At 34.8% G+C, this 17,151-nt stretch overlaps 2 protein-coding genes across 2 annotated transcripts; both read left to right on the forward strand.

The window, feature by feature from the left end:
- LOC131612892 (uncharacterized) lies at nt 1–1,740 on the forward strand. The gene is made up of 4 exons (XM_058884639.1): nt 1–595; nt 682–879; nt 1,204–1,410; nt 1,512–1,740. Exons 1-4 carry the CDS (start codon nt 590–592, stop codon nt 1,566–1,568), a joined length of 468 nt encoding a protein of 155 aa, XP_058740622.1. The 5' UTR covers nt 1–589; the 3' UTR covers nt 1,569–1,740.
- Nucleotides 1,741–8,279: 6,539 nt separating this feature from the next.
- LOC131612893 (uncharacterized) lies at nt 8,280–10,167 on the forward strand. Its single transcript, XM_058884640.1, has 4 exons — nt 8,280–9,044; nt 9,128–9,325; nt 9,649–9,855; nt 9,934–10,167. Exons 1-4 carry the CDS (start codon nt 9,039–9,041, stop codon nt 9,988–9,990), a joined length of 468 nt encoding a protein of 155 aa, XP_058740623.1. The 5' UTR covers nt 8,280–9,038; the 3' UTR covers nt 9,991–10,167.
- Nucleotides 10,168–17,151: the final 6,984 nt, after the last annotated feature.

A 17,151-nucleotide genomic window follows, 5' to 3' on the forward strand; every position in this document is an offset into this window, starting at 1 on the left:
CAACAGAGTCAAACAGTGACTGACAGCTTCATAACATTTCATTCTTAGTCTTTTCATATATTTATCTCAAACATACTCTTCAACAGTACTCTCCTCAACAACTTCTCAGCCACACTAATTCCTCATTCATTTTCTTTAATCTTCTTTACACATAAATAAACAATTCAACCACCACACCAAAATCTCTTTTCTTACTATTGTGTATAGAATTTTAGCAGTAAAGGGAACAAAATCAATGGTATAACAGAATTCTTGGCAGGTCTCATTTTTGTTGTTCAATCTTATCAATGCATGTTACTGCTTTCTGTGCTTCTGTCCAATGCAACTCTTTTTTACTTTCTCTGTCTACACAAGTAAAAAACCTTTAACCCATTCTTTTCACTTTTGCTAAGACTCCTTTTTCTACAAATTCTGCTCAGGGAATTAATAACCCTGTCTGAGGTTTTTGGGAACCACATCATCGTTTCTTGTCACCTTTTTACCTTTAAAAGTTTTATCCCCCTTCATTCTTGTAAGGCACAACCAAACACTAGAAGCCGTCACTTTCTACGTGAAACAAAATCTTTTGTTTTGATTTAAGAAACCAAAAATGGATGTAAGCTTATACCTTTTCCCTTTCTTTTTCTTGACCTAGTTATTAAAGTTGATGATTGATGGGTCATTGTTGTTTTTAATCGATAGGAATATTGGAAGAGAAGTGGACAAATACCAGCTTTTGGAAACTGGGATTTCGCAAATGAGTTGCCAATAACTCAATATTTCGAGAATGCAAGACAAGCTGGTTTGATTCGTTACAGTTCTTCTTCCGGTGACACTGATCCTTACCTGCGTGGAGAACAAGATCTTTATGCGGTTGATTTTAAGAAACCAGTGGGAAAGGTAACCACTTATTTGTTTAATTATTTTTTTGTGATTACATAGTAATCACGAGTCAAAGATGTGATTAAGATGAAATTTGCATATTATTAGCAATAGTTCCTTATTGTGCAATAGTGTGGTAGATAAATAAATGTAGTCACGAGTGATGAAGATGCATTGCTATTAATGTGATGTTTGAGAAAGGACATGATGTCTGAATAACACATGCCTCCTGTATTTTATTTTATTTAATTTTCTGAGTACATTTTGTTTGGTTCAGATAAGAACAAGATAAGTGATGTAGAAAGAGTGTGTGATGTTTTGTTTATGGTTTATTATGTGTAGCCGACGAGGAATAGAGAAACAAGAATGAGAAAACAGGGCAAAGTGTACGACGAAACAGAATATCCAAGGAAGGCAATGAGCAAGAAGAAGACATTACATGAAAACGACGTCGTCGTTTGTAAGGCTTCTTTACCAACCAGAGTTCCAAAACCAGTTGACGAAGATCTTTACAAAATTTCTCCTGAACTACTTCGCAAAACCAAGAGGGTTCGTTTCTTTTATGTTTTTTTTTACCATTTAATGTTGTGAAATGTGTTATCCGTGATGTGATTCATTGTTTTGACTTTGATTATTTAATGTTTGTGCAGAAGAAAATGTTGGGTTTCATTTCCATGTGTCTTGTGCCTACTGCCTGTGTTTCATGACCAATTCATTAGGTTGCCGACATACGTCAAGGAAGTTTTTTTTTTTTTCATTTTTGGTTTACTTCTGGCTATGTTATTATGCTGGTTTTCTTGTGCACTCAGATGCTAGATGACTTTTTGTATGATGAGGGTGAATTACTATATATATACACTACTAGTTTGATATCTTAAATTCAATTACTAATATTTGATTGCATGCCTTTAGTTTAATTGGAATCAATATTTAACATAGTGATTATTTAAAAACTTATAATACCATATACAAATACAAATACCTTATTTATAATGCATCATTTATAATACGGTTATAAAATAAAATCGTATAAAAGAACAATGTTGAAAACCTAAAAAAATGTTCAGATAACAACAATTTTTTATTTAAAAATATTGAAAATATAACTTGAGCTCTTAATGAAAAAATTAGTAATGACTATTGAAACTAAATTAACATAAAAAGTTAATTGGACATTTACTGAGAATATTAGTAGTGACTATTTAAATTAAAATAACATAAAATAGCAATTGATATTCCGAGGCATGTGCAGGTCCAAAGAAAAAAGTTCAAATATCCTAAGTTGGAGTATCTATTCAACGTATAAAGGAATAGATGAAAACTCAAATATATCCTAAGTCGTAAGATCCTAAGTTGTAATATCTATTCAACATATAAAAGAATAGATGAAAACTCAAATATATCCCAAGTTGTAGTATCTATTTAGCAGGTAAAGTAACATACATAAGTTTAATGATGTATTTTAGATAGGGGTGGACAAATTTCAATCAACCTATTTAAATTGGCCAATTTATTTTAATTTTTGTATTGGATCGGGTGTCGGGTTGATTCAGTTGTTTAATTTGGATAGTATATGGTTGATTCGGTTGGGTTCGGATGATTATTTTGGATCCGTTGAAAACCGAACCCGATCGAACTCAACTAATATTTAATTTTTAATTTTTATTATTTTATATTGATTCATTTAAAAAATAAAGTTGAATAATGTTGTTATGATATTATCATTTTTATAAGGGTGATTACCATTTTATCCCCTTGTCATATCAGCGATTTTTTGTTTACCCCTTATAAATATATTTTTTTTTAAAAACAACATTGCCCTTTCAAAATACTAACAATTTAGTCCCTAAAATCAAAATCCGTAGGAAAATTCGCAGGAAATCTGCAGATTTTTCTACGAATTTTGACTTTTAGGGCTAAATTATTAGTATTTTGAAATGACAAAGTTGTTTTTGAATTTTTTTTGACAGGGGTAAACTAAAAAGGGCATATTTGACAAGGGGGTAAAATGACAATAACCCTGTTTATAATCTAATAATGACATTGTTTATTCACAAGAATACAAGAAAATGCAATACAAATTTTGATTGTTATTTACTTTGTAGTTTGAAGTATGATAGTGATCAAATTAATGTCTGATATTGAAAATATTATCACGTAATAATAATTTTTTTCAATAATAAATATATAATCTTACTTTGTGCTATTCTAAAATTTTGATAATTTTTTTAAATTAAAAAATAAGGGTTATGGAATTTTATAAGAAATAATTTTATGGATTTAGTTTTAATAAATATTAAACCGATTAAATTTACCCGATTTATTTGATAAACCAATCTAAACCGAAATTTTATCGGTCAAAACCGGGCCTTTAAAGTGAAATCGCAGTTTGAATCAAATTTAAATTTTAGGGCCGATATCGATCCAAATCGACCAATTTTCCAGCCCTAATTTTAGGTATTATCTCACTCTTACTATCAAACTATCTCTATGTGCTTCTCGGTCCGATGAGAGAAGCTCCACTTCTTCTAAAAAGAGAAACCGTGTGGTGACTTCTCCTTCCATCCCAACTCTTATTAATCCAGTTCCTCCAACTTTCGGCAAGACCACATTTTTCTAGTCCTTCAGCCTTTTTAGGCTTCGGAACTTCAACGGGCAAAAAGGAATAGATTCAAGTTTTTGGTCATTTCTTGGTCCCATAATTAGTTGTAAAATTTAAAATAAATATTTATCTTGCACTCTTTCCATCTCACAATAAATATATTGTATATGAATCTCCTTCATATATTCGATATACGTCATTCTTAATTCTTTAAAATCTTAATGTGAATTTAGGCCAGTCATTACTTTTAGCTTTTTGTGAAGGTCAATGCAGGAGTTTTGAAATCTCCTTCATATCTTCGATAGAGGTCATTCTTAATTCTCTAAAGTCTACACGTGAATTCAGGTCTGTCATATCTTCGATAGAGGTTACTTTTAGCTTTATGATGAGTTCAATGCAGAAGTTCTAGAATCTCCCAGTTATTCAAAAATTTGATGTATGTGACGAACATTTGCGAGACACCATACCGCATAAAAAAAATTTGTACGAATTTCAACAATATTTCTATCGTGATGATGAAAAAGGATTGTATCTCTATCTATTTAGAGAATTAATCAATATATAAAACTATATATTTTAGCTCATCTGAGTTTGGTGGAAAAGTATCGAAGGTGTCCACCCTCATGTGTAAAAAGATTGTGATCTTACAATTTGATGTACAACCTTATGTGGTCGGTGTGATTAGTTTCATAATCGTTTCCACTTGACACGTCTCTAAAATGTATATTCACATATAATTAGCTAATGCTACCACCACGAATGATATACCTCTAAAGTCAACGTTCAGACTTCAAAGTGATTTTCGCATTCTCCCCATGAGTTTACTTAATAATGTAATATACCTCCCTATCATCCAAACATAACACCAAATGTTTGAATAATTTACCCGTGTATAAATTGTCTTTTATGATGGTATAATATGCAAATAATAAGTGTGTATTTTACTTAAACTTTACTGTTGATTTTTAGCAGTTACACACTTATTTGACAATGAAATAATCATAAAACTATTAAAAATAATTTAAAGAACACACTCAATTGATGGGAAGGTTAAGTTTATTATTTCATTTAAGATGATATTTGGCTTTAAACAGCTGATGCAAAATAAAACAAGCATAAAGCCACGACCTCTATGGCAGTTACAAAAAAAAGGAAAATCATCTCCTAGAATACTTGGATTTATTCAACAAACTTAGACAAAATAAATAACCCGTAAACAAATTAACTTAACCGACAATCTCTCCCTTAAGCTAATGCATTTGTGCTTTAGCATACTTCAGCAACATGTGTCATTCCAAGCATATCACGAAGTTTCTCAAACTACTACAATTTCAATTGTGTTGTGATTATATCTGCAACTTGCTCCTCAGAGCAGCAAAACTTTAACTTCTCAGTTCCTTCATTCATCAAGTCTATGAGAAAATAAAATTTCACTCCAATGTATTAGCTTCTTCCATGAAATATATAATTTTTAGACAATTTGATAGTAGAACTATTGTCACAAAAAATAGAAGTTCCATCTTTTTCTTCTGCTCCAAGTTGTTCTAGAATTCTCGTAAGCCAAAGGCATTGAAAGGCACATAGTGATGCATCAATATATTCAGCTTCGATGGTTGATAAACTCACTACCGGTTGCTTTTTGGAAGACCATGAAACAAATCAGAAATTTATCAAAAAAACAAAACCATAAGTTCTTTTTTCGACCGTTCAAGTCTCCAGCGTAAGTATTGTACGTATAAGCCATCAAACTCGTGCTTCCTTCTCCCTTATGTAGAAGATACCATGCTCACTAGTTCCTTTCAAGTAACTCAAAATTCTTTTTATTGCTAGCAAATGTGAAAACTTTGAATTTTCCATGAACCTGCTAATTGAACTTACTCCAAACATCAAAATTGGTTAAGTTGCAGTTAAATATATGAGGCTCCCAACAACTTGTTTGAACATTGTAGCGTCTACTTTAACGCCTGTTTTGTCCTTTGATAATCTTGTTTCTAGAACAATAGGATTTTTTCAGAGCTGTTGTTTTCCATGCCAAATCTTGCTAAAACTTCTTGAGCATATCTCCTTTGGCAGATAAAATTTCAGCAACATTTTGTATAACTTCTCTTCCAAGAAAATGTCGCATTCTTCCCCGAATCAGACATATCAAACTCCAACATCATTGAGCTTTTAAACTCTTAACACATTTTTTTATTGTTGCTAGTAAAGATTAAATCATCGATGTAGAGACTCCCTTTCAAAATGTTATCTCCTTTTTCTTTGGTGAACAAAGTGTGCTCGATGGAACATCTTTCAAAATTTCCTCGAGCAAAATAGGCCTGAATCTTTCTTTACCAAGTTCTTGGTGCCTGCTTGAGTCCATATAATGCCTTTTTTAAATGGTAGACTTTGTCTTCTTCACCTTTCTTGAGAAATACTTCTTCTTTGAGCTCGTCTTGAAGAAAAGCACTTTTGACGTCAAGCTGAAACATTTCCCCTTTATTTTGAGCCGCCAAAGCAAGAATTACTTGCACCATGTTAAGTCATGCTACTGGTGCAAAAACTTATGTATAAGCTTCTTCGTATTGTTGTGCATATTCTTTTGCAACCTATCGTGCCTTGATTTTTTCAACATCTCCACTCTCATTAAGTGTCGTTTTGAAAATCAACTTAACTCCGATAGGATTCAGATGGTTAGGTGCGTCTGTTAGCTCCCAGGTTTTATTTCTTTCTATGGCTTTCATTTCTTCATCCATTGCCTCTATCCACTTCTTGCTCTTGAATTCTTCTTCGAAGTGAAAATAATCACTTCCACTTTCTGCAGTCAGCATCATTGCCAAACTCTCTTCTTCCTCATAAATGGTGCTCTCTCTCTCTCTCTCTCTCTCTCTCACACATTTTAAATTCTATTATCAAATTGTCAAACATATTGATTGAGCGACTGATTCGTGGTAAATTTCTAGAAATTGTTTTGAATATTGTAAAGTTGTTGATTGCCTTACAATAAATTAGTTTGTAAGAGGATTTTGATATCAAAAAACTTAAAGGAAATTTCTGAAAAATAATCGAACCCCAAGTGTTCGATAATTGACGCTTTTAACTTTTTGTGTTTAAAGTGATTGGGAGTTTGATTGCTTTGTGCTTATTAAAACTATTTATTTGAGAATTCAAGTCTTAAGGAAAATTGTATCATTGTTATACTACATACACTGTTGTGCATATCTGAGTTTCCAATAGCCGGTTTGATTTAGACGACTTTAAATCTAAACACGAAACTTCCGCTTGCCATAGTTTAAACTTTTCAATACCTTAAAATCTAAATTTTAAAAGTAGGGGATCTATTCACCCCCTCTAGATAAGGTGCCATCGTCTAACTAGTGGCACTAAGAGCTCTGGTTTATTCATTGCTTCAAACACTTTTTAGAAAATGGCTACCGAACCTAAAGGGGTGTATAATAGAGCGCCAATTTTCACCGGTGAAAACTACAGTTATTAGAAAGCTTGTATGCGCATCCGTATTAATTCGTATGATAAAGGTGTATGGGACACCATTATGATTGGTCCAACTTAAATTACCATGACCGATAATAATGGTGGTATCATACCTAAACCGGCAGCACAATGGGATGACAATGATCACAAAAAGTTGGGTAATGATTGGAAGGCGAAAAATATTCTCCTATCCGCTCTTGGTGTTGATGAATATTATCGTTTTTTCATTGTGAAACCGCTAAAGCTATGTGGGACGCATTACAAGTTGCCCATGAGGGAACTAATGAGGTCAAACAAGCTAGAATAAACACATTGAATCTAGAGTTTGAGCTTATTTCACATGAGGCCTGGTGAAACCATTGCCGAAATGTAAAATAGGTTCACTCATCTCATTAACCGTTTAAATTCACTTGGTAATCCAATTTCCAATGCAATTACAACTAACAAAGTCTTGAGGTGTCTTACTAGAAATTTATGTTTGTATAACTTGAGAAATTTTATTTTTTTCGCAACTCACATTTATAGGGATTGAGATCCTCTCCTGTTGCTTCTCTCGTGCCTATCTATCCTGCCCTTATATCAGCCATTGGATTATCATTTTTATATAATTTTTATCTTATTTAATCTTCTTAACTTGTCAACCATTGTATGTTGCTTCTCTCATGCCTATCTATCATGTCCTTATATCAGTCATTGGATTATCATTTTTATTTAATTTTTATCTTATTTTATTCTTCTTAACTTGTCAAACATAGGATGAGACAGGAGAGGAAGGCAGAATGAAATAAGCAGTAGAAGATCCATTTCCCATTTTATTCAATTTTTATCTTATTTTATTCTTCTTAACTTGTCAATCATTGGATAAGACAAGAGAGGAAGGCAGAATGAAATAAGCAGTAGAAGATCCATTTCTCATTTATAGTGAGGAGAATCTTTGTTATGACAAACTAGCTAACATAGCCACTGATGTTACCCGGTAAAATGAGGTCCATATGAATGTTTTGATGGATTTCACTAGAAATAAACTAGACTTGCAAAATTATAGAATTAGATAAGTTTAAAGTCAAGTGCTTTGTCCCCTCGTTTTTTTATTTACTTTTTTTTTTTATTATATTTCATGGGCTTTGGCCCTTTTGATTAAAAAAAATCCTATACAATTTCTAACAATATATTTAATTTTGTTTAAAGGCTAATTCAATTGTCCTAATTTCTAATTATTATTATTTTTAATTCAAATTTTATTGACCATATATTGTTGATGTTTTTCAAAACTTGTGGCTACATTTTAGCCTAGTAAGATTTTGAGATCCAAATTGTTTAAACTCCTTGAATCAAGAAGCAAAAGGTTGACTAGCATGTGTAGATGGATATGGAATATGGGTAAAACAAAAACAAAAACGTGAGATCTATTTTGCTCGAAAAAACACATATGCATAAAGTTTTACAACTTTACACAATAGAACTATAGATGATGCATAGAGGTAGGGGTCATTCCTATATAAGTGGAAAAGTGAAACTCAACAGAGTCAAACAGTGACAGCTTCATACCATTCAAATACTTATCTCAAACATACTCTTCAACAGTACTTCTCAACTACTTCTCAGGCACGCTCATTCCTCATTCATTTTCATTAATCTTCCTTACACATAAATAACAATTCAACTACCACACCAATCTCTCTTCTTACTTGTTACTTATTTGTGTATTCCACCAAATCTCTCTATAGAATTTTACTAGTAAAAGGAACAAAATCAATGCTACAACAGAATTCTTTGCAGATCCTGTTTTTGTTGTTCAGTCTTATCAATACCTGTTTCTGTTTTCTCTGCTTCTGTTCCATGCAACCCTTTCTCTGTCTTCATAAGTAAAAAAAAACTTTAACCCACTCCTTTCACTTTTGTTCAGATTCTTTTTTCTATAAATTCTGTTCAGGGAATTAATAACCCTGTCTGAGGTTTTTTGGGAACCACATCATCGCTTCTTGTTACTTTTTGCCCTTTAAAACTTTCAATCCCACCCATTCTCTTAAGGCACAACAAGAACACTAGAAAACACTCACTTTCTGGGTGAAGCAACTCCTATGTTTTGACCTAAGAACCAATTATGGATGTAAGCTTATTTTCAGTTACCTTTTTGTTTTGTAAAAGTTTATGTGAATAATGATTGATGGGTCATTGTTGTTTTTATGATAGGAATATTGTAAGAGAAGTGGTCAAATACCAGCTTTTGGTAACTGGGATTTCGCGAATGAGTTGCCAATAACTCAATACTTTGAGAATGCAAGACAAGCTGGTTTGATTCGTTACAGTTCTTCTTCTGGTGAAACTGATCCATATGTGCGTGGAGAGCAAGATCTGTATATAGTTGATTATAAGAAACCGGTTGGAAAGGTAATCACTTTTTGTTTAATTATTTCTTGTGATTACATAATAATCATCCGTCAAAGATGTGATAATGACGAAATTTGCATATTTTTAGTAATAAAAATTAATTCTGCAATTGTGTGTTAGATCGATGAATGTAGTCACGAGTCATGGCAAGCCATTGTTATTAATGTGATGTTTGAGAAAGGACATGAAGTCTGAATAACACATGGATTCTATATTTTTTATTTAATTTTTCTGGGTACATTTTGTTTGGTTCAGATAAGAACAAGATAAGTGATGTAGAAAGAGTGTGTGATGTTTTGTTTGTGGTTAATTATGCGATGTAGGAGACGAGGAACAGAGAAACAAGAATGAGAAAACAGAGCAAAGTGTACGATGTAACGGAATATCCAGGGAAGCAGACAATGAACAAGAAGAAGACATTACATGTAAACGACGTCGTTTGTAAGGCTCCTTTACCAACAAGAGTTCCAAAACCAGTTGACGAAGATCTCTATAAGATTTCTCCTCAACTTCTTCGCACAACCAAACGGGTTCGTCATTATTTTGTTTTTTACTATTAAATTGATTTGAGTCATTGTTTTGACTATGATTATCTATTGTTTGTGCAGAAAAAAATGTTGGGCTTCATTTCCAAGTGTCTGGTGCCTACTGCTTGTGTTTCATGACCAAATAATTAGGTTGCCGACACATGTCAAGCAAGTTTTATATTTTTTGGTTAGATATGCTGCTGTCTATGTTAGACTGGTTTTCTTTTGCACTCAATGTTGGATGACTTCTTTTTTGTATGATTTTGCATGAGGATGAATGAATTTATATACTAGGCATTGCTATCTTAAATTTTATTATTACAATTTATGAGTTTGGTTGGATTCTATATTTAAGAAGAGTAATTGTTATTTCAATATTCATTGTATTATAAGTATAACACCGTAAACAAATATATAATCTATACGGCTTATGTGAAAAGAAAAGAGAATAAAATTATAAAACGACACCGTGTTGTATAGAAATACAATGTAATCTAAGAATGCTTCATTTTACCAAGCATTCATCCATGTAATGATTCATCAATGAAAAACGTAATGCATGAGCCATGAAGATCTGTTAGAAATATCGGAGAGATCGAATGGATCCAGGCTGAATCGCGAACGGAATCACTTTCCTTAAAAGTATTTCAAGCACACTCTCGATTGTCTTAGAGTTAGAACGGCCTGAATACCCAGGTTAATTCAGCCTTACTCGAGTCTGCACAAGACCAGTGAAGAAACTCGAATGCAAGGAAGCTGTCTGGAAAATATATTAGAGGATAATGATTTTGTGTGTAGATTCCGAAAATAACAAGCTTGTATTTATAGCCCATGCAAAAGTGTGTTTCATAAGTTGCAACTCTTCATGAAACAATATTATTTAAAATATATAATTGCAATGGTTCATAAAAATACAATGCGACGTGCCTAAGTGCTCAAGTGCCGTCTACAAGCCGCCACTAGCGCCTCTACGCCCACGCCCTCGGACCCGGTCCCGGTCCCGGAGCCGGAGCCGGTGTCGCCGGTGGCGACACCGGCGAGGGTGTTTTTGGTAGAGACAAGTGGCATAAGGCTTGGGACCACCACATATGACTATGTGGCACTTTATCCTCTTTGGCTCTTTTTGGAATGTACATTGTTCCAAGTGCTTTATAAATGCTTTTAAGGTTTGCTCCACTTTCTATGTGGGACTATTTATGAAGCATTTATTGTCATTCTCACTTTTGTCATTTTGGAACATAACTTGAAGAAATTAATGCTCATAATTTCCAACAATCCCCCACTTGTTCTAATAATGACAAATCTAATAATTCCAGAAATTTAATATATAAAGAGTGTTAATACAGTTAGGTATCTTTCGATTTAAAACTTAACCTTAGTGAGGACAACACAAAGTTTAATCGGAATATTAGGTAGCAAAGCTTTTAAACCATGAATCCATATGATTAGACCGGTGTCGCCTTACACACACTCTTTAAAGGTTCTTCCTCTGCATAACTCGCTTAGCACTTATTTATGGCCATGTGCTATCCTGTTTCATGAATTTTTCATGAGAGAAACTCCAACTCTCACTTTGAGACGGCACCATCTCGAAATTCACATAGGTGAAGTTCATATTGTGTCCTTTTCCACAAGACACGTACCCCTGGTATTGAACTTCATTAAGAGTTTTTAAAGTAAAACTCAACCCTCGTTTCAAAGTCAACATTATCACGAAATGTTCGACAATTATCCAAATCAACGACTTGTTGTTACCCATTGAAAATCTTGAAGTTAATGTTCTGTTAACATAAGATTGGGTTGCCGCCGTTGTCGGAACTCTTACTCAAGGAGTTTCAACCCCATGCCTCTCGAGGTTGTTTTTACTAAGTCTCTGGCCAGTGGCTTAGTAAACGGATCAGCCAAATTATAGCTTGTTCGTATATACGTGAGTGAAATGATTCCATCCTTAATCAACTTTCTCACGAACGAATGTCTAAGTCCTATATGCCTAGACTTTCCATTATACACTTCGCTGAATGCTCTTGCTAGAGTGGCTTGGCTATCGCAGTGTATCATAACCTTTGAAACATTGTCCTTAGCCAATGGAACTTCTAAAAGAAGATCCCTCAACCATTCTGCTTCTTGACCAGCGAAAGCGAGAGCCACAAACTCTGATTCCATGGTCGAAAGAGTGATGCATGTTTGTTTCTTGCTCCTCCAAGAAATTGCTCCTCCAGCTAGTGTAAATATCCAACCAGTTGTAGATTTATGATCTCCAACATTTGATATCCAACTCGCATCGGTATATCCTTCTAATATGGCAGGAAACTTACCATAATGAAGGCCAAGATTTTTGGTTTTCAGTAAATAGCCAAAAATTCTCGTGATTGCCTTCCAATGTTCATTACTCGGGTTGCTAGTAAATCTACTCATTTTACTAACTGCAAAAGATATGTCAGGTCTGGTACATTGCATTAAGTACATGAGACATCCGATTGCACTTGCATATTCTAGTTGAGCCACTGCTCTTCCATCATTCTTTTCAAGCTTGATTACATGATCAAATGGAGTGGTTACTTCCTTGAATTGTAGGTGTTTGAACTTATCAAGCATTTTCTCAATATAATGTGTTTGATTAAGTTCATAACCCCCACTATTTCGCTTGACTTTTATTCCTAAAATTGTGTCAACAAGTCCAAGATCTTTCATCTTGAAAGTGGAAGTTAGAAATTTCTTTGTTTCTAAAATCCCATTCATTTTGTTGCTAATTATTAGCATGTCATCAACATAGAGACACAAAAATATTACAGTGTCTTTGTACACTTTTGTATATAGGCACTTGTCGCAAGAATTAGGAATAAATCCATTTGACGATATTGTAGAGTCAAATTTTTGATGCCATTGTTTTGGTGCTTGTTTTAATCCATATAAGGATTTGACTAGTTTGCACACCTTTAGTTCATTTCCAGGAAGTACATAGCCTTCTGGTTGTTCCATATAGATTTCCTCATCGAGATCTCCGTTTAGGAACGCTGTTTTAACATCCATTTGATGAACTATAAGATCATTCAAAGAGGCTAAGGCAAACAACAATCGAATTGTGGTTGTCCTTGCTACTGGTGCATAGGTGTCAAAGTAATCTATACCTTCCTTTTGTCTGAATCCCTTTGCCACTAATCTTGCTTTATAAGTGTTTAAGGTACCATCACTATGATATTTCCTTTTAAACACCCATTTGCATCCAATGGGCCTTGATCCCTTTGGTAAGTCGACAAGTTCCCAAGTGTGGTTGGACATAATTGAATCCATTTCATCTTTGATAGCATCCTTCCAAAAAGAGGAGTCCCTGGAAGTTATTGCTTCCTTATAAGTTTTAGGATCATCCCCTACTTGAAGTATGACCGGAATACTTTGAACGAATTTTGTACTATTGCCTTCGACCAGATAAAACGAAATGGATTGAGAATCAATTTCGTCTGGTCCTAAGTTCTTTGTTTTCCGGACTCTTTTGCTTATCCTTGGTTCGGGTTGTGATTCAATGATCTGAGGAGTGCCTTCAGGTTGTATTTCTACAATCCGAGAGGAATCTTCTTCACAAGATTCTTTATTTGTGGCCGACTCCGATTCTTTATCCTTAGTGATAAGATTTTCAAAGAATTCTACATCCCGGGATTCAACAATAATATTAGACTCTAAATTTAATAGTCTATATGCTTTACTATTTTGTGCATATCCAACGAAAGCACATCTTATCCCTCGAGGACCCAACTTGGTTCTCTTAGGATCCATATTTTTATAGTAAGCGACACACCCCCACACTTTGAAATAACCAATATTCGGTGTCATGTTTTTCCATACCTCATATGGAGAAATACCAGTTTTCTTTAAAGGAATTCTATTTATTATGTGACAAGCGGATAGTAACGCTTCGCCCCATAAATTGAAAGGTAATTCTGAATGCATTAACATAGCATTCATCATCTCTTGATATGTTCGGTTCTTTCTTTCGGCTATGCCATTTTGTTGCGGTGTTCTAGGCGCCGAACATTCATGTATTATGCCATGTTCTTCACAAAATGCATCAAATTCAGTAGAGAAGTATTCACCGCCCCTATCACTTCTAAGGACTTTTATACTTCTACTTAATTGATTTTCTACTTCTGCTTTATAAATCTTAAAGGCATTAAAAGCTTCATCTTTATGCTTTAAGAGATATACATATGTGTATCTAGAAGCATCATCAATGAAAGTGATGAAATATCTGTTTCCCCCACGGGTTAACATGCCATTAAATTCGCACAAATCTGAATGTATAAGATCAAGTAGATTTGTCTTTCTTTCAACACTTTTGAAAGGCTTTTTAATCATCTTTGATTTAACGCATAATTCACATTTGTTAAAATCATTGATGTTACATGATATCATTCCAGATTTAATTAGTCTCTTCATTGAACTAATACCAGTATGTGCTAATCTATTATGCCATAAAGAAACAGAATCAAGCATATAAGCAGAATTAGAAATTTCATTAATCATATTGTTGGTAATACATATTTTGATCATTCCCTCAGTGGAATATCCTTTTCCAACAAATACACCATTACGGGTCAATATAAGTTTGCCCGATTCATAAACAGATTTAATACCAGGTTTTCCCAATAAATCCCCACTAACAAGATTCCTATTCATGTCTGGGACATGAAGCACATTGACAAGAGTAATTTTCTTTCCGGAAGTGAAGTTAAGTTCAACCGATCCAGTTCCAACAACCTTAGATCGTACTTCATTTCCCATTTGTACCTCTTGTCCATCATTTGTCTCAGAATAGGTTTTGAATGCAGCCCTGTCATAGGAGACATGCACCGTGGCACATGTATCGTACCACCAGCCTTGAACTTTGCCCTGGATTGCCATAATCTCGCTCATAGTAGCGATTATGTCATCATTTGAATGAACAACATTGATCTCATTCTTTGATTTGTTGTGCTTGCAATCTCGAGCATAATGTCCAGGTTTTCCACAAACAAAGCATCCGGTCTTTGGACCTTTCTGACCCCCAGAATTCTTGAACTTGTTAAGTTCCTTTTTTGGTCCTAGATGACGCTTGTTGTTATCATGCTTCTTTCTTTCTTTGTTGGTCACAGCATTGGCTTTGGAAAGACCTGCAGATTCTGATTTTTCCCTTGCCTTCGATTCCTCCTCGATTCGAAGGTGTTTCTGGATTTTCTCCAAGGAAAAATCCTCGGAACTGTGCAGCAATTTCTTTCTATAGCCTTTCCACGAAAGTGGCAATTTTGCAATGATTGCACCAACTTGAAAGGTTTCTGGGATGTCTATTTTCACTGCTTTGATTTTGTTCACCAGGACTTGCAATTCGTGCACTTGGGGAAGAATTGGTTTGGCGTCTACAAATTTAAAATCAAAGTACTTAGAAATTAAAAACTTTTTCGTACCTTCTTCTTCGGCCTTGAATTTAAACTCGAGGGCTTTCCATATCTCAACCGCGGAGGGATTGTCCGTATAGAGGTCGTAGAGACGATCAGATAATGTATTTAGGATATGTCCACGACACAGCAATTCGTCCTCCTTACGTTTCTTACGTTCTTTTTTGACTTCGTCAGAATCATCATCTGTTGGTTCTGGAATTGGCGGCAAGTCAAGATCTAAGACATATTGAATCTTCAGGGCAGTCAGAAGGAATGTCATCTTGTCTTGCCATCTGGTGTAATTTGTTCCATCAAAGCGATCCAATTTGACAAGATCCTGGTTCATAACTTTGATGCTTGAAACTGCAGCGTCGGAAGCCATTGAAGAACTAATACTTTTAAGATTGTTAGAAATATCGGAGAGATCGAATGGATCCAGGCTGAATCGCGAACGGAATCACTTTCCTTAAAAGTATTTCAAGCACACTCTCGATTGTCTTAGAGTTGGAACGGCCTGAATACCCAGGATAATTCAGCCTTACTCGAGTCTGCACAAGACCGGTGAAGAAACTCGAATGCAAGGAAGCTGTCTGGAAAATATATTAGAGGATAATGATTTTGTGTGTAGATTCCGAAAATAACAAGCTTGTATTTATAGCCCATGCAAAAGTGTGTTTCATAAGTTGCAACTCTTCATGAAACAATATTATTTAAAATATATAATTGCAATGGTTCATAAAAATACAATGCACCACTTCATGGAATGTTATGTATTTCGAATTCAAATTCAAAAATCAAACTTTAGGCAATAATTAAAACATATTCGCAGTATGCCGGCCAAAGGCCGGGCCGCCCACCGGAGGCGGCCGGAGCGCCACCGGCGCCGCCTCATTAACGCCGCGAATAGCCCGATCGCTCCGATGCGACGTGCCTAAGTGCTCAAGTGCCGTCTACAAGCCGCCACTAGCGCCTCTACGCCCACGCCCTTGGACCCGGTCCCGGAGCCGGAGCCGGTGTCGCCGGTGGCGACACCGGCGAGGGTGTTTTTGGTAGAGACAAGTGGCATAAGACTTGGGACCACCACATATGACTATGTGGCACTTTATCCTCTTTGGCTCTTTTTAGAATGTACATTGTTCCAAGTGCTTTATAAATGCTTTTAAGGTTTGCTCCACTTTCTATGTGGGACTATTTATGAAGCATTTATTGCCATTCTCACTTTTGTCATTTTGGAACATAACTTGAAGAAATTAATGCTCATAATTTCCAACAAGATCATGTTTTTCCAATATGATTTTTATCAATCTTTTGCATGAATACTACTAGTTTAATATGGTTTTAGCATAAGGGACTTAATTTCGCTACATTATCATCATCATCTTCTCCATAGGTGAAGATTCAAAGTTTCAAAGGAGCTTTATCGGATGGATATGGCAGAGTTTCAAGTATTACTTGAAGGATAGAAAAACACTTAGAAAGGGGGGTTTGAATAAGTGTAGCTTTAAAAACTTGACAGATAAAAATAAATTGCACAGTTATTTTTATCCTGGTTCGTTGTTAACTAAACTACTCCAGTCCACCCCCGCAGAGATGATTTACCTCAACTGAGGATTTAATCCACTAATCGCACGGATTACAATGGTTTTCCACTTAGTCAGCAACTAAGTCTTCCAGAGTCTTCTGATCACACACTGATCACTCCAGGAACAACTGCTTAGATACCCTCTAAGACTTTCTAGAGTATTCTGATCCACACGATCACTCTAGTTACAACCTGCTTAGATAACCTCTAAGACTTCCTAGAGTATTCTGATCCACACGATCACTCTAGTTCCTTACAACTTAATGTAATCAATTCTAAGAGTATTACAATTGCTTCTTAAAAGCTATA

Source organism: Vicia villosa, linkage group LG6, assembly GCF_029867415.1.
Source record: "Vicia villosa cultivar HV-30 ecotype Madison, WI linkage group LG6, Vvil1.0, whole genome shotgun sequence".
In the NCBI taxonomy this organism is placed as follows: domain Eukaryota; kingdom Viridiplantae; phylum Streptophyta; class Magnoliopsida; order Fabales; family Fabaceae; genus Vicia; species Vicia villosa.